This window comes from Melospiza melodia, chromosome 1 (genome assembly GCF_035770615.1).
Source record: "Melospiza melodia melodia isolate bMelMel2 chromosome 1, bMelMel2.pri, whole genome shotgun sequence".
NCBI classification, from domain to species: Eukaryota; Metazoa; Chordata; class Aves; order Passeriformes; family Passerellidae; genus Melospiza; species Melospiza melodia.
This window is the reverse complement of record NC_086194.1, coordinates 120,725,290-120,747,187: the sequence shown is the minus strand read 5'-3', so window position 1 is coordinate 120,747,187 and position 21,898 is coordinate 120,725,290. Positions and strand designations below refer to the sequence as shown.

The 21,898-nt window shown below is 39.4% G+C and overlaps 1 protein-coding gene across 1 annotated transcript in view; it reads left to right on the top strand.

Moving 5' to 3' along the window:
- CEP192 (centrosomal protein 192) overlaps positions 1 to 21,898 on the top strand; it is a 75,054-nt gene that overhangs the window by 18,193 nt on the left and 34,963 nt on the right. The window contains exons 14-28 of the mRNA XM_063149748.1: positions 426 to 580; positions 2,073 to 2,119; positions 3,472 to 3,604; positions 4,694 to 4,842; positions 5,995 to 6,135; positions 6,391 to 6,727; positions 7,042 to 7,182; positions 9,615 to 9,679; positions 9,762 to 9,953; positions 14,694 to 14,817; positions 14,944 to 15,074; positions 16,397 to 17,414; positions 17,533 to 17,656; positions 18,733 to 18,904; positions 20,197 to 21,076. Coding sequence (XP_063005818.1) covers positions 426 to 580; positions 2,073 to 2,119; positions 3,472 to 3,604; positions 4,694 to 4,842; positions 5,995 to 6,135; positions 6,391 to 6,727; positions 7,042 to 7,182; positions 9,615 to 9,679; positions 9,762 to 9,953; positions 14,694 to 14,817; positions 14,944 to 15,074; positions 16,397 to 17,414; positions 17,533 to 17,656; positions 18,733 to 18,904; positions 20,197 to 21,076 — 3,809 coding nt within the window. The remainder of the gene's footprint in view (positions 1 to 425; positions 581 to 2,072; positions 2,120 to 3,471; positions 3,605 to 4,693; positions 4,843 to 5,994; positions 6,136 to 6,390; positions 6,728 to 7,041; positions 7,183 to 9,614; positions 9,680 to 9,761; positions 9,954 to 14,693; positions 14,818 to 14,943; positions 15,075 to 16,396; positions 17,415 to 17,532; positions 17,657 to 18,732; positions 18,905 to 20,196; positions 21,077 to 21,898) is intronic.

Here is a 21,898-nt window from a genome sequence, read left to right as displayed (position 1 = left end):
ACTCATGTTCTTTATAATTTTGTCCTTTATTGAGTGTAATAGAAATGGTGATATTGTGAACTTGGCAAAATCTTGCCTAGTGTTTGTCTTGGTCTCAAATGGATCATGGAACTTGGCCAGAGTAAGCCCTTTTGTCCTTATACTTATCCCTCTTTTTATGGAAATCAAAGAGAGGAACAAATAGGTAGAGAGGCATGTTTTGCATGAAATTTCACTATTTGTTTCACAGTTTAGATTGTGATGCTGAAGTCCTTGTAATTTTGATATGTATTCTTTTATTGTAAAATGACAGGTCTTTAGAATCTATCCTATACTGGAAACAACAGACTGAGACAAAGCAATTGGAGAATGTATCAAATCTTTATCACAAGAGATGATGGTCTGTGTAACTAACTGATTTTTCATTTAAATAATTCTCTTTTTAGGGAAATTGCTACCCAAATTGAAGACCCTCAGCCATCCTGTGTTAATTTGAAAGAATCCCACTCAATATATGGAGAGCAACCTCAGAATGTCGTTGAACATTCAAATCACAGTCAAAGTACCTTACGTGAAGTTTTGCCTGTTGAACAATTGAAAGGTATTACATTTTGAGAAAAATTGTGTACTTACTGTCACTGTAATTAGCTTTTTATACTGCAGATGTCTTCTTTTGACCCTTTCACTGTTTTATGGCAGATTATAAATGGGTTTTGAAAAAAAGCCTTTTGGATTTGAGCAAATTGAAAACAGAGAAAGCTTGTGGTTGACATGTTCTCTGAGTTCTCCTCAAAGTACAAAGCTATACAGCAAGTTGTTGAAAAAAGTGTTTGCTATATAGTATCATAAATAGAATGCCAGTAGTAATCTGACTTAGTTCAGGAACTTTATGGAAGAAGTGTATGTAGCTTGTTCTCTACCCCTTCTATTTCAGTAAGTGTGAGGCTGCAAGTTTATGTTTTAGCTAGCATCTCTTCTCTTGCCCCATTCCAACCTGTAACAGATGTCTTTAATTGCTGCTGTAGGTGTTGGAAGCATGCCCCTCTAGTGGGGTTATACATGAAAAAACAGTTTTGAGTACTTGCTGTGAAAACTATACTTTTTCTGAAGTCTGGGTAGAGTACTGGAAACAAAAGAATATTCCCAAATTAATTTTAATAGTATGGCTACTGATATTAAGCTTGTCTGGGGTTCTTGCTAATGCCAGTACTGTGAATAAATTCTACTTGTCCTTTAAAAGTCAGTAAATACAATTAGTAAATATATACTTTTAGACATTTTCCTTTTCCAAGCTTTGAGTATTTGTATAGGTTTTTGTGAAGTATTAATGATTTTGACAGATAACATGTTCAATGATAAAGTATTGTGACCTGTAATATAAATAGACACATAAAATCCACTTCTAACAGGGAAGTGTTGGCTCCAGTCCTTTGTTGTTGAAGTCTTGAATAAGTGGTAGTAACTGGCAAGAAAATGGTGATGCTTTTGAAAACTGAGAGTGCCCAGTGTTTGGACTTGATGGTGGCCAGGCAGATTTAGTTACTTGATTTTAACTTGGAAATTATTTGAAAATTGTCTTCTATTCACACCTATTACTAAAGAATTACAAACCTTTTTTGCTAAAATTTGTGTGTGCAAGTCTAAACTGTTCTCTGTCTTGTGGGACTTCCAACTGGATTATATGCGGATCTGAAAGACATTTGGAAGCTGCTTTAAATGATCCAAAACAAGAATTGGTCCAATAGATGAAATGCAGCAGTGGAACAGAACCCTTGTTCCTCTTTCTGCTAGCACAAACTGGGACTCCTTGCTTTCTTGTGCTGCCTTGTGGAAATCCTTAAGGCAATAAATAACTTCGATCATTTTTAGAGTTTTAGCCCTGATGAAGCTCTGCCTATTTAACAAGATGCTTTAGATCATTGTCATAAGAACGTACAAGGTTTAGTGTTGTGGTAATCTGTATGTTTGGGTTACTTCTATGGTGTATGCCAAGACCTTCCAGAGGCTCAGTTTAAACTTAGAGAATAGTCAGCACTTATGTTCTCATGTTTTACTGCTAAAATACTGCTCTACACCACTTTCTTATGTTTCAGATTTGCCAACTGGAATATGTTTTCTCCCAGATGTTAAAAACAGCAAGGTAAAAACTTTTCCAAATACAGTGAGATGAAATGTTTTTTAATATTAATCTAATAAATTTAATTCTGTGAGAGGAGGAGGAAGGAATGGAGCTGTGTTTATTGTTTTATACTGTGTATATCTTGTGTTTTAAAGGTGCTGTCATGACTCACTTTGCCTTCATTTTGCAGATCACTTCATTAGTACCGTGTGAACATGACTCCATCTAATATTCCTCAGCTGTGAAAACTGTTGTTTGTTCCTAGCCTCCACTGTCTTGTAGTTCTTTGTCACTGTATGGACCTTGCATTTTATGCCAGTTGTAGTCTGTCTTAGTGAAGCATCTTTTGAGGAATTCTTTTGTAGTGGTTTTGGAAATTGAAGTACACAATGCAGAGCTAGCAAATAGCTGCTGGTATTGACAGGTAGGGTTATGCTTCACCTGTTTTTATCTACTGTATTAGAGATGCTAAGAGTTCTGGTCACAGAGACCCACTGCAGACAGGAATGGGGGGGTTTCCTGTTCCTTGTAGAAAATACACATCAGGCTGCAACCAAATGCTGTCCAATACATACTCCTTAATGTGTCAGCTAGTATTCTGATTTAGTTTTCTGTCATTTGATTTTTGTAGGGGCCACAGTGGTCAGTGAGTTGCAGTTGAATGCTTGCTGGCTGTCTTCTGAAAACCATAATTCATTTTCCTTTCAAATTCTTTACTTTATGAACTTGGACTTTTTTTTTGCTGTGTCAAAGATCTGTTCATCACAAAGAATATGAGACTAAATCCATAGCAGACATTACATCATGCTGTTTTTAAAAATCATTCAGCTATAGAAAAGATAAAGTATTTGCAGTTAACTAGATTCAGCTGAAATATTGCTTTTTGAGTAATTCAGTGTGCTCCTTTGGAGAAATTTCCAACAAAAGTTGGATCTGTGTGTACCATTTCTGAAGAGGCTCTGTTTTAACAGCGCAGGAAACTATTGAGAGATGTCTTTGTACATTAAAGTTGGGATTGCAGCTCAATGAATGATGGAGGACAGTTTTTTCAAGTGTAAACTCTAATCCAATGTTTCAGTTTTTTATTTTGAGATCTCTTAAGTTTGGTGCCCTTCAGATGGTTTTTTGCTCTTCCCCTTTTATGCTTCCTATGTTTCTTGCATGCGTCCATTCTGGAAGCTATCGGGCAAAGTCCATTGGAACTAGAGTGTTTCCTAGGATAAGTAAAAAAAGTGTATGCAGAGTTTTGCAATATTATTCACCTCATTAATTATTTTATTTTTATTATTCACCTCATTAATTATTTATATTAACTGAATTCATACGTTAGTTAGTAATTTCTAGAAACATTTCTTTATGGGTGCTTTTCACAGGTTGGTCCATCTGAACCTTCTGAAAAGCTGATGGAAGGTGTTATCTCAGGTGTTCACCTTAGCAATAGCCTTTCAAGTTTTTTGGAGAATGAGAAACTCTCATCTCTTCTAAGCACAGATGAAGATTCCACTGGTAGGTGTGTTTATAACTCTTGGTAGCTGAGTCAGAATTAGTCTCAATGTTATTGCATACTTGAGAAAAAAGATTCTGTTTTACTTAAGTATTTAATATCAGATTGTGCTTGATAAAAAAGTAGTATAACAATTTTAAAGAAAACTGTTCTTTGGAAAACTGACTTTTTAAATTGTAACAGGAGTAGATGGCTATGGAATTTGTCAGAGAAGATCACAATTGGAATTTTAATCTAAAAAATTAAACAATAGTGCTCAGTTACTGTGAAGCAAAGATAGAAGTGGCAACATCAGCATTGATTTAATAAAGTGGTAACTCTACCTACATTTTCAGTTCAGTTCAGTAGAGATAAAATTCTGTAGTGAAGAGCACACCCATGCAGTTAAAAAGGACTTTTACTTGAGTTTGAGTTCACCTCTCTTTAGATGCTGCATGTTGTGGTAGCAGCATGTGTGCGGTAACGTCTGAGTTTTAAGTCTGATTTACTTGCAGGCATAAAAATGAGTGCATGAGTTCTAGATCACTAAGACTTTTGAACTTTTTGTGCCCTTCCAGGGGCTGCTGCAGAAGGACAAACATGCTCTTCATTAGTGCAGCTGACTTTGCCCATGACATGAAGGATGACAGGGCATGTTCTTGGATGTACCAGTGGGGGAGGCAGAGAGATCAATAGGGTTACTGTTGTGAGATGAGGTACCCTTGCAGTAAAGTTACTGCATTTCTCCCATGGCATCTACGTATGTCATGGCTGTCTTTTGAAGTTGTTTTGTTCTTTCTTGTTGCATAACTTCACTTGAGAGTTTAGCATAATAAGAATTAAGTTAATAGTTTGCTGAGTAGAAATACTGTTGGGTTGTTTCTTACACTCAAGAAGATGAAGTTACTTTTGGTTGCCCTCCGAAGAGTTGGTAGCTGTTAGCTGGAAATATTTGCCTATTCAGGGTTCCAGTACTGGTGAACCTAACTGGTCTTTTTGTTTTTATCATGCAATTCAATATTCAGTGTAAATTATGGAATTGTTTTGGTAGTATATCAGGTGATATAAAATGTCTGTTAAAATGAAAAGGATATTTTCTTCACTTTTCATAGGTGAAGATATTGATGATGAAGAATTTGATAACAAACTAGAAGCATATTTTGAGCAGCTGATACAACCAGAAATAAGAAGAGACACCAACCTGCAAAACCTCTCAGAACACTGTGCAGCACTGAAGCTGTCTGAAAATGTCTTACTAAAAGTAGGTTTAAAGTTCAAAGCTCAGCATGCCCAATGGCTCTTAAACATGTTAAATTTTCAGTGATTATATTTGTTGGTATTCTAAACAGAGTTAGTTTTAATGGTCTTTTTGGTTTCCTTTTTTTGTTTCTATAGGTATTAAGGCAACATGCTGGCACTTCTTTTTGATGATACAAGTTTATAAATAATAATTTTAATCACTTGTTTTTCATCTTGCATAACAATGTCCAAGGTCTTTAAAAGTGACACAGAGACTTGTCTTTCCAGGAGAGTCAATAATTCTCTTAAATAATTGGTAAATAATGTGGAAGTTAAATGTAGGGCAGTAACAGGCTGGTTTGTGGTTTGCCTTTGAGCAACAGTTAGCTCCATTCCAAATGAGTTGCCAGGGATTAAGTGCCTTTCCATTTTCTTGGCTTTGCAACAGTCATTGTGATCCTGGCAGTCTCATGCTTGACCAGAGTGGAAAAGTGTGATTTAAACAGTTAAACTGCAGCTTCTGAAATTTCAGAAATTTCCCAACTGACATCAGAGTTTCCAGGCTGTTTGGGAAGTGATGTTAACCCTGTTCAAGTAGTTTGGATAGGCTGCAGTTTGTTACAGCGGTGCATGAAGGAAGGGATAAGTGGTTTTAAAAGTGAGAATAGCAGAGCTCTGCTCTCAGGGCTTCTCTGTGCAACATGTCCCTGCCTTGTAGATAGACAGTAGGGTAGGTGCAAAAGGCTCTGAGTCTGATTTGGACCCCTCATCCAACAATGGGTCAGCTAGGAGTGAAAGGGGAATAACACAGAACTCTTGTTAAAGGGAATGAAAAGATGTAGTAGGAATAAGAAGAAATCTTCCCATCCTCTTGTTGTGTATGCCCTTGCAGGCACATCTATGGATTGGCATGGCCAGCAACTCTTCTTGGTGGCAGAGGCTAACTAGAGGTGCTGGCTATGGCAGTGTCGTATGAGTGAACAGAGAATCATTAATCTCTTTTCTACCAGAGAATTTTTTAGTATTCTAAAAGGCCCTGTAGTGTTTTTTTTTGTTTGGTTTTTTTGTTTGGTTTTTTTTTTTTTTTTTTTTTTTTTTTTTTTTGGTTTGGTTTTGTTTTTTTTTTTTTTTTAATATCTAATCTACCTAAATGTTTTATAATTTTTATCTAAAGGAGAGCTTTAAGGATTCTGCCGGTTATGGGGCTGTGACTGAAATAGATTCTGGAAGTGCTAGTGATGAAGATTCACAAAATGAAGGGATAACTGGACGTCCTGTGCAAAAACAAACGCTGCCCAGAGCAGTGCAGGAAATGGTATGAAATTGCCATTTAAATTCCTATTATTCATGTAGAGTAAGTCTGTAGTAGAAGATGGCAGTGTGTTTGAAAACTTGTTAGATCTTTAGCTAACCACCCAACCTTCCTTTACAAAAAATTAATAATACCACTTTGGTTCTATGCCTGTTTTTCAAACATAGTCAGCTTGGACTGTTTTGTATCTAGAACTTTTAATACATGCAGTTAATAACTGTGCTTCTGTCACTTTTCAAATGATTATTGTTTTCAAAGAATTTGGTGACTGCTGAGGATGTGCTGGATTCCCGCACAGCTGCTGAGCTGCGATTAGATTCCCTGTACCTCCAGTGCATGGACAGCCATAAAGCTGATGTCTCAGATGTCCTTCCAAAGCAAGAACTGGAGTCCTCTGTCTGTCAGGCTACTTATTCTGATGCAGAAGTGCTACACACAGCAAGAGGATTTTTGGGATGTGACACCACTCCTGAGCTTCCTAGTGCAAATGCGCCTCAGGCAGATGCAACTCAATGTAAAGCTGGTCTTCCTGATACTTACCTGTCTCCAGCTGGGGACAGCTATGAGAACTTAAGTTTAGCTACAACAGACAAAGGTGGGATGCTTTACATACAACCTATCCTTACATTAAACCTGTCCATGCAATTGTGACCATATTCTGTTGCATGGAAAAAGAAATAAAATTGTAAGCTAGGCATTTTTATTTAGTTGTAGGACTTGGTAATAAAAAACAATGTAGCATGAATTAAGTCTGACTTGCTATTGTTTTCAGAAACACTGATTGTTGTATATTGTACTTAACTGTTACTTATTTGCTGATGAAATTAGTTTAAGCTTGCAGTTGGAGCAACTTTTGCCGTATCCCTTTTTTTTTTTAATCCATAATGCAGCATTTGATGTATTTTTTAGGTGATTTGCCACACAGCATTGTCTATCAAAATGAGGAGGGCAAATGGGTGACTGATCTTGCATATTATACTGCATTTGATGAAGAACAAGATTTAAATATGTCTGAGGATGATAAAGGAAATGAGGAATTCGTTACTGGCTGTATGTAATCATCTTTTTAGTTAACTCTTGTTGTCTGTAATAATGTTAAGTAAGCTTTCTTCCTTTTTTTTTTCACTTCAACAAATCAGTATTTGGTGTTACAAACACTCCAGGTTTTAGATATTACAAATTATTTGAAAGCTGATGCTGATAGTAATCTGTAGTGATATTATATCATTATTTATAGTACATAGCTTCTTGCTGTGTACCCTACTCTTCCCATGAAGTGTGTTTTAAAACAAAACAAAGCATTCCAACATTTGCCATTGGTACTTACTGTATGAGCTGAGGCAACTCCTCTCACTTCCACAGTTTTTCCTTTGGACTTTAATGATTGTTTTCCTTTCTTGCAAGAAAAAGAGGAGAAGAGTAATTTTGTGTTGAGTGATGCTTATAAGAGAGGAAATAATTATCAATGAGGAATTAATACAATGTCAAATAGATGCAGTTACAATGTCAAAATTTGAGAGACTTGGCTAGCTGCTGATTTTTTGTGAAATCCCTTGATTTCACAATGTCTTGATTGTTAATGTCTTGATGCTTAAAGATGGTACTGAAAAATATTGGAGCTTTTTGAGGGACTTGGGGACTCTCATCTTCCCTTGAGTTCCAGGCTTTTTGTACCTCTGTTTACTTAAAAAGTTGTTTATTATCCTTAAGCTATATCAGACTGATCTTCATGGGAGTCTATATCTTTGTCATACAGGCTTGGATAATACACATGCAGTGCTATAGGCAAATTGATTCCTTAGCACTAAAATGTCATCTGTTCATCTGTTTTGTAAGAGATTCAAGCAATGTGTGCAACAGCATTTCTCCTAATCTCTCCTAATTTCTGAAGCTGACATGTAGGTGGGCTAATATATTCTCAAGATGTCCATGGTCCACTCAAGATTCTTCTTTCTTTCAAAGCAAATTATGTCTAATGTTGTTTATTTTGAATGAATGATCAAACAGGGTTGACTGGTTGAAGTAATGTTTTTCAGCACTGTAGTGGTTTTCTGATGGGTCAAGTCAATATCATTTGGGTGACACTTTCCCATCTACTATGTGAGTAATGTAGAACTCTCCCGTGATCTTTCAGAATCATTATATTTCAGACACCTTCTATATCTTAGACTGGAGTTGTCAGGTGATTAGAATATTTGACTGTTATAAATTTTTCCAAGGCTACTTACGTTTTTCCACCTGATAGGTTTTTAAAATCTTCGGCTTTCAAGTCAATGAGCTTACCTCTTTGCATAGTAGATGATAACGCACTGACAGATTCCACGTGGTTGGCATTTTTCTGGCTGCTACTCTGCTTGTCTGTCTGCAGTGGTGTTTGACAGCTGAAGAAATTTTATTTGTAAGGACAGAAAGGACATGTTACATCTGATTCTTTGGTCTCTCATTTATGACATGTCTCTGTCAGCAAACTGTGCACACAGTGTGGTCTTGTATGGAGTAGTGCAGGAATGCTCACTTGACAGTGTTGGGTGCTTCAGAAAGTCTCTTGGGGCTTTAGGGCTCATATAGAAGATAAAGAACTGCTGCTGTCAGAGAGTTGAATATAACAACATGTCATTCACAGTGCCTTTAGGGGATGAACTTGGATTGCTCAATGAAGATGTATTCCAACTTTGTCAACTCTGTTTTTTCCTCAGAGTGTGTATTGTGACTTCCCATGAGTAGTTTTATGGATAACAGCTGTATTCACCTTACAAGTTTGCATGCATTCTCAACTTTTGCTCTCTATGCCTAGGGATGATCTGTGTACAAGGACATGTATTTTTGAAGTTTTGATGAGCTTAATGATGCATTTACATTGCGGTCAGGTAGTAGAGTAGTATCTCTTGATCAGTTTTTCACATTTTGGTGCAGAGATTCTTAAGTGTTAGTTGTTCTGTAGATGATAATTGTGAAAATAGTACAGGCATTTGAATTCAAAAATAAGATTGGGTTATTTAGCCTGTTAATTTGCATGGGTTTTTCATTAATAGGTACAAGCCAGTGTCTTTCTTTTGCTCCAATTCAAAGGTACCACCTTGATGGAAAAAATTTTCAACTTCAAATATAGTAAAGGTTTGATCTGAGTTAGCCATGTGATGTTTGGTTCTCGCTAGTATGGGTATCATAACCTATAAAAAGTTCTAGTTTAGCCTGGGGCTAAGGCTGTTAGAAACTTTCTTTATTTACCACTAAGTTAATTAGCTAAATGCTGATTTTACTTTGGCTTCTAAAGATCCAGCAAGAACTCCTTTAAAACTAATTTCGTATAACTTTTCTCACCAAACTGGGATTGAATAACTCCTACTGTGCCCCAGACTGTCTCAGGCCTAGAATTTTATGTGCAATAATTTTCCATCAAATTGAGTTAATGATGACAAATAGTAATGATGGTACTTAGTAACTTTTGCTTTATTTTAATAAATATTCTCTTTGGTTTTAAGCTGAAGCAGCAGCTATGATTGCACAAGACCAGGAAGAATTCGAGAAAGCACACAGGCTCATGCAGGTAACTAATGACCTCAATGTAAAATAAACAAAATAGTTTTCTTATTTACAAATTACAACTTCTGAAATCTCTTTGGTTGCAGGCAGGAAAGGTAGGCAGTCTAAATGCATCTGAATTAGCAAATACTTCATGGAGATCTGCTAATAGCTTCATTCTGCCAAGAACATCTGATCTTCATAAAGATGCCAGCTATTTACGTTTGTCTTTGGGGGAGTTCTTTGGTCAGAGATCTGAAGCTCTTGGATGTCTTGGTGGAGGCAGTGATGTGAAACGGGTATGTATCTAAATGTTAGTATTGAGAAACAAGGAAAAGACAAGACAAACGGCAGCTAGCACTGGTTTTGTTATTTTGTAAACAGTTCTTTATCAGATCTAATTTTCTAAGTTGATTTAGGAAGGAAATTCTGTGTGTTACAGGTGTGGGTTGACTGGTTTCCTACTGGAATTTCTGATGTGAAGTGCTGCCTGGTGTTATTGCTGAATGTTGATCTTTGCCTTTTGGTCAGGAACTAATTATGTGTAGGATTAGAGGGAGAAAAGTACACCATATACAGGAGGCATGTTGGAGGTCCCAGCAAATTACCCACACAGTTGAGTGAAATGCTGGTCAGACAAGGGTATTTAAACAGTGAGGGCATCTCTGAGTGGCTGTTGATAGCTGATGTGCTATCTGGGCAGTGCCCAACTTCAGTGAAAATGTAGTCATTTAGATTCTGACTTACCAACCCCTGTACATGTCTTACATCTGGTGGATAACTGACGCTTCTCTCTTCTACCGTTGGTAGACAGGATCTCATCTGTGTTTCATAAAAAAAAAAAAAAAGGTGGGGAAGTGTGTACAATGAGAAGAAGTGGTCACACATGCTTGTGTAATTCACTTGTATCATGAGGAAGTTTTGGAGTTGGCAGAGTTAGAGTCTGTCCTAAGCATTCTAAGGCTCAGTGGCAGACCATGCCTTCAGGCAGAGATGATGTGATGTACTTTATTTCTTTATTTTGAGTAACTGGTAGACATAAATTGTGTCCTGGTTTCAGTTGGAATAGAGTTAAGTTTTCTTTGTAGCGGTTAGTACAGTGCTGTGTTTTGGATTTAGTATGAGAATAATCTTGATAGCACACTGATGTTTTTGTTGTTGCTAAGTAGTGCTTACTCTAAGTCAAGGACTTGGGGAGTGTTTCATGCTCTGCCAGTGCAGCAGGTGCACAAGAAGCTCGGAGGGAGCACGGCCAGGACAGCTGACCCAAACTGACCAAAGGGATATTCTGTACCATAGAACATCCTACTCAGTCTGTAAACTGGAGGGAGTTGGCTGGCAGCCATGGATCACTGTTCAGGGACAGGCTGGGTGTTGGTCTTTGGCCAGTGAGCAATTGTGTTGTGCACCACTTGTTTCTCTTGGGTGTTATTCCCCTCTCCTTCCTTTTCATTACCAGTATTATAGTTGTAATTTATTCTTGTGTCAGTTATTAAACTGTTCTTATCTCAACCCACAAGGTTTGCCTGTTCTTTCCAATTCTTTCTGTGGGGAGAAGGTGGGGAGTGAGCAAACAGCTGTGTGGTACTTAGTCCCCAGCTGGGGTTCAGCCATGCCAGTTGTTAGTTTATTTTATCTGTGTATGGGAAGTGCAGTGTATGTGTTCAGATTGGGCATTTGCAATGCCGCATTATTTCTTAGTGGTATGAGAGGTATACCAAGCAAGCACTGTGGGCCAAAACTGCTTTGCAAGTGTCTTGAATCTGTTTGTTCATTATTCAATTTACTCATGTGTTGCCAACATCTTTTCATTAAAATCCTTTCTTAGGATTTTTCCTTGTGAGAAGCTGCAGTTTTGCAACCAAGTCCACCTGTGATTGGCCCCTCTTAGATGTTTACAATTAATGGCCAATCAAAGACTGAGCTCTCTCGGACAGAGTCAGAGAGAGCTCCTTTGTTTTCATTCTTTGCTATTCTATTCTTAGCTAGCCTTCTGAGAACTTCTCTTTCTATTCTTTTTAGCATAGTCATATGTTATATATATATCATAAAATAATGAATCAAACCTTCTGATCATGGAATCAACATTCTCATCTCTCTCTCATCCTGCAAACCCTTGTGACCACGGTCACAATTGGTGACCCTGAGTGACTGAAGCGGAAATCATCACTTGGTGAGACCCCAGAGGAGCAATTGCTGCACTGGGTAAACCCGAATGTGTGGCATTGATGGTTGCTTCACAAGTGACCACAGAAGTGGATTCTAGCCAGGAGCGGAAGAACTGAAGATCCTGATTTGGACAGAGTTCACAGCAAGGCTGACCAAAAAGAGAACCTTCTGAGAAGACTCCAGGAAGATGGCCAGAAAGCTCAGCAGCACCATGCAGCTGGCCAAAGAGTTTTGGACTCTGTCACAAGGTACTGTAGGCTTTTGCCTTCCTGATGATCCTGGCCTTCACAGATTATGGCTGCAAAGGTGGTGGGGTCTTCCCACCAAGGCCGAGGTTCCTTTCTCCCCTTCAGAGAAAGGCAAAATGGGGTGAAGAAGATGGAATTCTTGGAATTGTCCTGGCAGAGAGACACTTACATGAGTTTTTTCGATAGGCAAAGCTTTTTGGCTTTTTTGCGAATGTGCTGTATGCCCTGGATGTGTTTGTATGGGAGTACATGGAATTAATTTTCCAATTCCTTTTGGACCGTGGATTCGGACACCCCCGAATTTACCTAACATTTAAGGCACTCTTCCTGGTCTTGAAGCGGAAAGCAGCTGTTTTTCCCTGGATTGCTAACTGCAACGGGCTCGCCCCATATCCCCCGACTCCAGCAGGAGCAGACCCTTTGGAGGGGGACGATCTGCTGCTTCCCAGCTCCCCTGCATCCCGGTGAGGGGGCGAAGTTTTGCCCATAGCTGAAGTTTTTTTTTACTGCGTTTTCGGAGCATGCTCACATGGAGCCATTTTTCTCCCCCTCTTCTCTCTCTCTGGGGGACGAAGAGTGGGCAGCGCCGCCCCGGCCAGCGCCACGAACACCGCCCCGTGGATTCGGGCGCTTCCCCGCGTGGCCCCTCCCGTGGCCGTTTCTCCAGCAGAGCCTGTGGGCGCGGCGGCCCCGCCTGAGAGCTCCGGAACACCGCTTCCTGCACCTGCACCGCTGATGCTAGGCAACCGCGATCCGGAGCCGCTTCCTCCACTTCCCACGGCCGTGCCTTCGCCCGCAGTGCCGATGCTGGAGGTTGCAGCTGAGGTCAGCGACCCACCGGCCCCCTCACTGCCTTCCACCGAGCCAGTCCCTGTTCAGGATGATGCTGAAAACGGCGCCAAGCCTGCGGGACCCTCGGAGCTGCCTGCGGTCCCGCCGCCCCCGGCAGCTGCTGCGGCGGCTTGTTCGAGCTCGGACCGTCCCGGGCCATTTGCCCTTGCAGCAGCAGCCCCGGCCGCCGGCCTCTCCTTCCGTGGAGGAGGTGTGGCTCGCCAGCTGGCTGTGGGTGCAGCCCTTCTGCTTGCGTTCAAAATCAGTCTTCTTGGCGGGCTGGGGGGTGTCTGTTCGGGGATTGCCCCTTGGAGGTGGCCGTCTCTACCGCCCCTCGCGCACCCCAGCGGTGAGGGACAGGTGGGTCCCGAAAGTTCTGCCCCCGGTCCCAGGCCAGAGAAGGTTGGCGTGGTGCCGTGAGGCAGATGGGGGCAACATCATCTGCATTTGCATGGCAGAGGGCACAGCGGGAAGCGATCATAGCTTGTTTGCTGTGGGGAACAAACATTCCTAGGCCCGAGATGAAGATTCTTGGGACGGCTTCTATTCCCCTGCTGCTGGCATGCCTTGGTGATTTTGGTGAAAAGAAGAGTTTGGCCCCTCGTCACTCGTTCTGCCATTGTACTGGCAGCGGAGTGCAGGCCTGTGGCAAGGCAGAGCCTGCCTCATGGGTTGGGCCTGGGCTGTTGGGCTCGGGTCCCTGGGCCAGGGCCACCTCCCGGCCTCCTGATGGGTTTGGGGGTTTCGCTTCCCCCTTCCGGTCCTGGGCCACTGTCCACATGGGCCAGGGCCCCCAGGGCCTTTCTCATGCTCCACTGTTGCTGCTGCTGATGCTCTTTCTGAAAAAAAAAAAAAAAAAATGAAAAGGGTTGAAATAGCTGGCAGCAGCTCTGAAGCATTGAAGGGCCAAAAATTAGCTTCAGCCCAAGTTGTTCAATAAAGGGCTGTGGCCAGGACATTCCAGAAGTTGTCTCAAAATTGTTAGAAATTGTTTTATGACTGTCAATGGACTTCTGATAACTATTGATGCATTTTTCTGCAGCAAACCTGTTTCAGGACCAAAAAGGACTTTCAGAGATGGCAAAGAGGAACATCGTCAGTCCATGGGCTTTTCCTGAAACTCAGCTGTTCGGACTTGAATTTTCTTTGCATTGTTTTTGCATTTTCTTATATTGTAAGATTGTTTTAGTGGTATGATAGAATTTTATGTTCTACAGGTGAAGAAATTCCCTGTTCATTCCACACCAGCACTTGAGTGAGGTTTTGATTGGCAACAGATAACCTTTCAAGTGTTTGTTCTTCCTTCTGCATGGGCCCAGCAGAGAAAATTCCAAACACTTTTCTTTTTAATTTAACTAAATAAAAAAATGTGACATGTCGCAGACATCTTTTCATTAAAATCCTTTCTTAGGACTTTTCCTTGTGAGAAGCTGCAGTTTCAGCAACCAAATGTAAACAATGATTATCTGCTGCTGTGGAATGCAACAGGTGGATCCGTGATTGGTCTTATGTGGATGTTTGGATTTACTGACCACTCATGGCAGAGCTGCTCTCGCTCTCTGTCTGAGACACAGATCTTTGTTATTCATTCTTTTCTATTCTTAGCATAGCTAGCCTTCTGAGAACTTCTCTTTCTATTATTGTTAGTGTAGTCATATGTTATATATATATATCATAAAATAATGAATCAAGCCTTCTGATCATGGAATCAACATTCTCATCTCTCTCTCATCCTGCAAACCCTTGTGACCACGGTCACACTCATGCTGTATTCTGGGATATTTTTTATAGCCATCTTTTGGTTACTATATTACATCCCCGAAGAAGAGGCAGCCTGTTCCTTTGCTCATGAGATCTGATTCATCAGGAGGTGACATCGGCCGAGAGATTTCACAGTTGTCTGAGGTGTTTTCAGGTACTTATGGAGCAGCTCTTTTTTTCTATGGGGCATTAAGGGAGCATATGTATTCAAGGATGCAGGTTTTTTAGACAATTTCCTTACTGTAAATTAATTGCTTTTTTTTGATGTTGTTGTTGTTAGATGACTTAGAAGCACAAACAAAAAAACATGCAAATTTTACCAGCTCTGAAGGTTCAGGGCATAGGGTGGATACTGCTGCTGGAATGTGTGAAAATATTAATACAGAAGCTGCTACCAAAAGTAAAGTAAAGGTATTTCTCTTGTATTTTTCTTTAAAGTGCAACTATGAACTGAAACAAAATTCAAATTATTCCAATTATTATTGTTTCTTTGAATACAGCTACATTTTGGCTTTCACGTCAGCTCACTGCTTTTTATATTGATCATTTGAATCCTAGTAGGTGGCCCTGTTTCTTACATAGGTTTGATTAGAATGGCATGATCCATTAGTAGTAGTAAGTTAGGTGATAGTATCACCATCTCATTTTCCTTTTCCTTCCTACTTCACTTTAAGAATTGCTCAGTCTGTCAGCCCATAGTTTTTCAGAGACTCATAGGCCATTGATGTTCTGTGATCAAGTTTCTGAATTTCAGCTGTGTCTTCCCCTTCCATTTGGTCTTCGCATTTCCCTTTGAACTTCTCAGCCGATCGTTCTGTCTTGTTGAGCTCCCTCTGAATGACAGCTGACTCTCTTGGTCTATCAGCCACACCTCCCAGTTTTGTATAATAATGGAACTTCCTGAAGGTACCCTCTGCCCAATCATCCACATCACTATTGAAGTTGCTGAACAGTACTGGCCCCTGTCTTGATCCCCAGGATACTCTACCAGTGAGTGACTGGCCTCCTGATGGACTTTAGTGCTGCTGATCTACCTTTTGAGCCTGGCAGTTCAGCTTGTTTTCAGTCCAGTCATGGTGTGCACGTCTGCTCTGTGCTTTATCTGTCTTTTGATGAGGAGGTTGTTAAGTCATGCATGTGTATCTACAGGAGGACAGGTGGTTTCAATTCTTCCTGAGTCTGTATCTGTCTGAGAGAGACAGAAAGGTCCAGAGCCCAGTTTCCAACTGTCTACCTACTCTGTGCCCTTTGCTAAGAATAGCCAGTGTGAAAACTAAAGAAGAAATCAGACTTGAGTAGTAGAAAAAGCTGTAGGAATAGCTGTGTCTTCTCTCTATAGAGGCAGATGATTTCAAGTTAATTTGGATGTTACTGTATATTTGATCATGGTAACTTCTCTGCTGTTTGTCCCTGATAGGATTTTCCTCCCAGTTTTTTCAACTGAACTGAATAAAGCATTTTAGGATTTTTAAAGTTTCACAGGAGCTAAGTCTTCCTAGTAGAAGGAAGAATTATTTATTGTTACTATTTAGTCTAGAAAAGCTTTTGTGAAGTAGACTTTAAAAATCAGGAGAGTGAGAATGTCTGTTGCAGCGTTCCTTCTAGACAGGTGTTTCAAAATGCATCAATGAAGAGTGTTAATATAGTCCCATATCCTAAAATGCAAACACGAAACAAAACATTAAACAAAAAGTTTTTTGCCGTGATGCTTAACTCATTTTGTTTTGTTCTAGGATGGAATTCATAAAGGCAAGTTTGAGGATAGCTTGTCTAATAATTCTGACTCTGTCTTGAGTATCAGCACAATTGCAAATGCTATTGCTAATGCTTCCTCCAGTGCTGAACCTTCCCAGCTAGCTGCTATGATGATGGCACTCTCCAATAAAAGTAAAAGAACACGTGTCCTTCCTAGAGCTGTTAAAGAGGCTGAACTCTCTACTAATGAGGCATTATCCAGCAATGAGGAAAATAGTACATTTGATATGGAAAAATACCTCAAAAAAACAGATGAGAACAGATGTGAAAGTGAATACGAGAGTGTCGTGAAACATGAAGCATCTGTCCAGAACCTTACATCTGATACCTTTATAGTGGGTAAAGAGAAACATACGGATGCTTTTGCAGAAGACTGGATCAATAATCACAGCAAACAGCAAGGAATAGAGAAGCGATTGCTTGATTATCTCAGTGAAGAAGGTGACAGTCAGAATTTTTCTAGTCTATCTGGTGTTCCCAGCCACAGAGATGTAAATGCAGATAATGTTCGGTGTTCAGAAAAGTTGTCAGATTTGGTAAATCGTAAACATTTACAGTCAATGGATGCCGATATTGGATCAGAGACACTTAATGAAAATGAAGCCCACACATGTGGAATTCTCTCAGCAGCAAAACTGGAAGTGGCACAGCGACATCTACTTGCTTACCAGAACAGCAATCTCACTAATGCATGTAGTATAGGGGAAGATAGAGAAACAGCAGATAAAGCAGCAAATGCTGTTCCTGAACCGTGTAATGATTTAGTGGAGAGAAGTGCAGGAAATACTGTGTCCCTCAGCAACTTAAAACCTGCCAAGCAATTGAGTAAATGTGTCTCAGTAAGTCCTACAGCAGCCAAGCCTGTGCAGAAATTGAACAGTGATGACAGGAGGCAAAATACAGAGAAGAGAAACAAGGATGCCAGTACTCCTCATAGGGGGAATGCAAAACATGTAACTTTTGAGAAGCTGTCCCCAACTTTCCAGACTAATACTGGTAAGTAAACCTAGATGGAATTATTTGTTGAAAAAGCTTTTTTTTTTTTTTTTTGGTCAAAAAAACTTGTTTCCTGTTCATAAATAAACATGGTGCTTAAATTTTGTTTATTTGCCAGAGCATAAACCCGTTCTACCTGAATGTGACTTAAACCTGGAGGGTGAGCAGTGTAGCTTCAGACCTTCAACTTCGCCTCTGATTCACTCTTCTCCTAGTGAGACTTCTGGAACAGCATTTTCAGGGTAAATTTCTTGGTGCAGGTTACAAGAATTAGTGCTTCATAAAGGTTGTTGAGGATCATGTGTTCGTTTGAATGTTGACTGTGATTTTTATTAGGCTAAGACTTCATTATACATTAAGCTGGACCTTGTATAGACCAATGTAGATGTGTTTTTTAAACTTAGAAGTATTTTGCTCCATCTGGTTCTCTGATTTGTATAATTGCTTATTGTGGGAGAGGGTGGGTAGAAATATTTGTGTGGCTTTTGACGATTTTGATACATACTTGTGTGCAAGGTTTAAGGTTACCTTAGCAACTGAAAGTACACTGTTTCTTAAATGAGTTCCAGTAACATAAGTGTCATAACATTCCAACTAAATTAATTTTGCAGTCTTAAACACTAACGTGGCCAGTAGCTAATGGTTGTGTGCAGACTGATAAGATGAGGCAACTGATTTCCCTGACTTAACTTTGAACTTCGTTGTTTGGTATTTAACTAATGTTTGTGTTTGGATGTGTTATTAGAATTACAGGCTGTCTGGCATTTCTCAGAAATTAATATGTGCAGGAGAATATGTATTTTTGCAGCCATGTTACATAGCTCTTAGGATGTCCGGTTAAAATTGTCAGTGCTTTAATTGTTGTCATGTTAGCTTTTTTTGTTGAGCAAAGTGCTGAGAGACCCTGTGTTTTCAGGTGTTTGAAATGAAGAGAATCTCAGCAGTGAATAGGAAACCTAATGGTGTGATGGGAGGTTAAATGATTTCATTTGACTTTTTAATCTAGTTAGATACGAGTATATTGATTCACCTCTTTTAATAAGTTGTGTTGCTTCTGTGGCCTTGGCATCTGAGGTCAGTTTTGGAATTCTGATCTTTTACCTATATGGATTTATATAGAATGAAAATGTGTTTTATGTACATCAAAGCCAGAACTTGTAAAGATTGAGAGCTGATTTCTCATTTCTACTACATTTAACAGAACAGCTAATTAAGTTGACTTTTAGAATAGTATCGGAAATGGGTAACATTGATTTTCTTGATGGCAGCATTAAAAAAATATATTTTATTATTGGCATATTTTGAATCTCTTTTTTAGATCTGAAGTGGACTTTACTTACCCATCACGTTGTCAGGAATCTCCTTGCAGAGAGAATGTGGTACCTCAGTCTGTTTACTCGAGTCCAAGCATGAGCAGGTTAACCTATGTCTCTGCATCCGGCAGCGCCCGAAAGAACTCAGCAGTGATGCGTAGTCCAGAGACATCCTGGGTAAGGAAAAAAACCAGCACCTCAACCTTACCCCCAAACCAAAATTTATAGGTCAAAGTAATTCTAAATTAGAAAAGCCTTAAGGGTTTTCGAACAGTTTAGGATATGCTGTGCATAGGGAGAAGGTATTCTTCTTTCCAGCTTCTGAGTTATATGGAAATTTGAGTTTTGGTATCAACTCTGCTAAATGCGCACACTCTAATAAATACAAACATAGTAAAACAATCAAAGAACTAGGAACTTTTGAAAAAGTTTGAGTTGATGTATTTTTTCCTTTAATTCTTTTTGATAGTTTCTCATTAAGTCATTCTGTTCTTGGAATGTGCTGCAGTATTCCAGTAGTATTTTGCAGGATCTATATTGTTCTCATCATACCTGAGGCTCCCTTGCTGTTCAGCTTCAGCTGTTGGGTGAATAATTTTCCTGGTTTGTTTTTTTTCTGGAGAAATGTTTATAAATACATAATGTAGCTTGGACTACTTTTTTCAGGACTGAAACTATAATTTTCTACCTCTGACAGTCATTCTGACTGTTTTTACTGGTTTAGAAGAGAATGTGCACTGAGGGTAAAATTTGTGTTCAGACTTGCAGTCTTAGCCTGATTAAAATAATTGGCAATCTTTTATCTGAATTTGTGCATTCCTTGGAATCTGAAATCTGTTACCTCTCTCCCTTTCCAAAGTGTGTGTAATTGTGGATGGAATTTTAAAAACAGACAGATAAAACCTGAAGAACCTTTTTGATTTACATGCATGTCTGTGTAAATATGAATGCTCATTCCAGCTATACCCTACCTGTCAAAATGGCAGGTCTCTGGACTTCAATGATTTCTTGTGAGCACACAAAGAAAATGTCTGTATCAGTGCATTTCCATGCATCTCAAATCCTTTTCGGTTACTGATTTGGTTCAAGACCATTCAGTTTTTTGGGTTTTTTAATCTGTCTAGTATGTCTGGTGTGTTGTCAATGCTGTTTTGAACATAAATCTAAAAATACAGCAGCACAGAGACCGCTGCAGAGAAAATTGACTCCATCTCAGCCAGACCCAGTAAAATGTGTCTTAAGGATAGCAAACAGGTTGATGCTGCAAGTTATCTTTTTCAAGGTGAAGAGTCACAGTTAAAACAGTAAAACTTCTGACAAGACAAGACAAACTTGATTATTTATATTGGATGGCAGTCCCAATAATGATCAGACAGGAAAGTTTCCAGGCAGTACAGAATTACGTGTGTCTTATGTACCCTATTGCTTTTCTTAAATATGTGATACTGCATGTTATATTTGTTTACTAGGATGAAGATGCTGGTGAACTGAGCACAACAATAATTCAGGCCAGCCCAGTTCCTCTGGAGGAACGTAGAAAAGAAAATCTAGAAGACCGCTCATGTCAAAGAAATAGAAAAAAAGCAATACTTAGTACTGACCAGGAACAAGAAGAAAATGAACTTGCTGGTCTTCAAAGAAAACCTCATAATGTACTGGACCAAGAACTGGCCAAAGAAGGTTTTCTGAGGATGAATCAGCTTCCATTTATTCCTTCAAATGTACCAGCAAATCGTGAAGAGCTAGACCGTGTTAAATCAGCTTTACCAAGTCAACTCTGCACCTTCCCACCACTTTCTGTCAACATGGATGCACAAGAACTGTGTCAGGATCAAACAAACAAAGCACAGAGACAAGGATTGCCTGTTTATTCTGGATTAAACACTTGTTTGCCATGCAAACAAAACCCATCTGGTGAACAGCATGTTCATATATCAACTGTTAAATCCCATGTCACTACCTCTGAGAGTCAAGCAATTCCTTCTTCTGTCCCCACCTTGCTTACAGGGCATTGTCTTGCAACAGCTCCATTTGCACAACAGCACCTGGGAGCTAAACAACCTCCAGGAAATGCAGTTCTGTCTCACTTTCATGGCTGCAACGCTGCAGGTTTTGGCCTTGCAGCAGGGCTTCCTTGTTCTGGTATCCCAGGAGGACATGTTGAGAATCCACTTATGTTAGGAATTCCTTTAGGTTCAAATGTTGGTCCTGGCTTTTTGGGTGCAGCTTCACTTTATAATCCACACAGTACTTCATGGAATAATAATATCTTAAATATAAAACCATGTACCGGACAACCTCTTGGAGCTGGGGGAAGGGAGTGGGAGTTGTCGAAGTCACCTGGTATTGGTGAGTATGATTTTTACAGTGTATTTGAAATACAGCTGTGGACAGGAATGGTGATAGTGATGTTGCTTATGTTACAGTAAATACAATTAAGATGGTACTAATGTAACTGCAATTATTGTTTATGCAAACCCTGTTACTAGTTTTCCTTTAATGTTGTTCTCTGAATTTAGTGCCTATTCTTATAGCTCCCCTAATGGTCTTAAAAAACATTTCTCAGAATTTCAGCATTCTTCAATATTAGTTTTTTGTTTGTGTGAAGGATGAAGAACTACCTTTCATAGGAGGAAGAGAAATCTTAGCTGCAGTTCAAACTAGGCAAGACAAGTCATGCTCTTGAAATTCCATTGTATTTTATCTGGAAAGTAGAGGACATTTCTAGTTTCAGCCTAATTTAGTATTAGCAGTCAGTGAAGGCCAAAACTCATAAGAAATTTGAACCCCATAGAGGGTTGAAACTGTTTGCTGGTTATGCAGGGAAGGATGAGCTGCCAAGTGTCCTCTGTCCTTTCTAGACTTAGCTCTAAACCTAAGCAACACAAATTACTATTTAATTTTAAAAACTTATTTTAACCTACAATCTTGCTGTACTTTTTTTTTTCCTGGCTAATTCTTTCAGCCTAAATGACAAACTAGTAGAATTGAAGATTTGAATATGTAAGAGTTTAGAGCTTGTTTATTGATTGTTCCAGATCATTGATCTTAGTGCATTTTAAAATAGAGAAATACTCCTTACTAATTTTTATACTAACAAGATTTTGTAATAGTAATGTTCAAATTTTCCCGAGTTGAGCTAGTGCTGATTAAATTGTGACCACTGAGTGT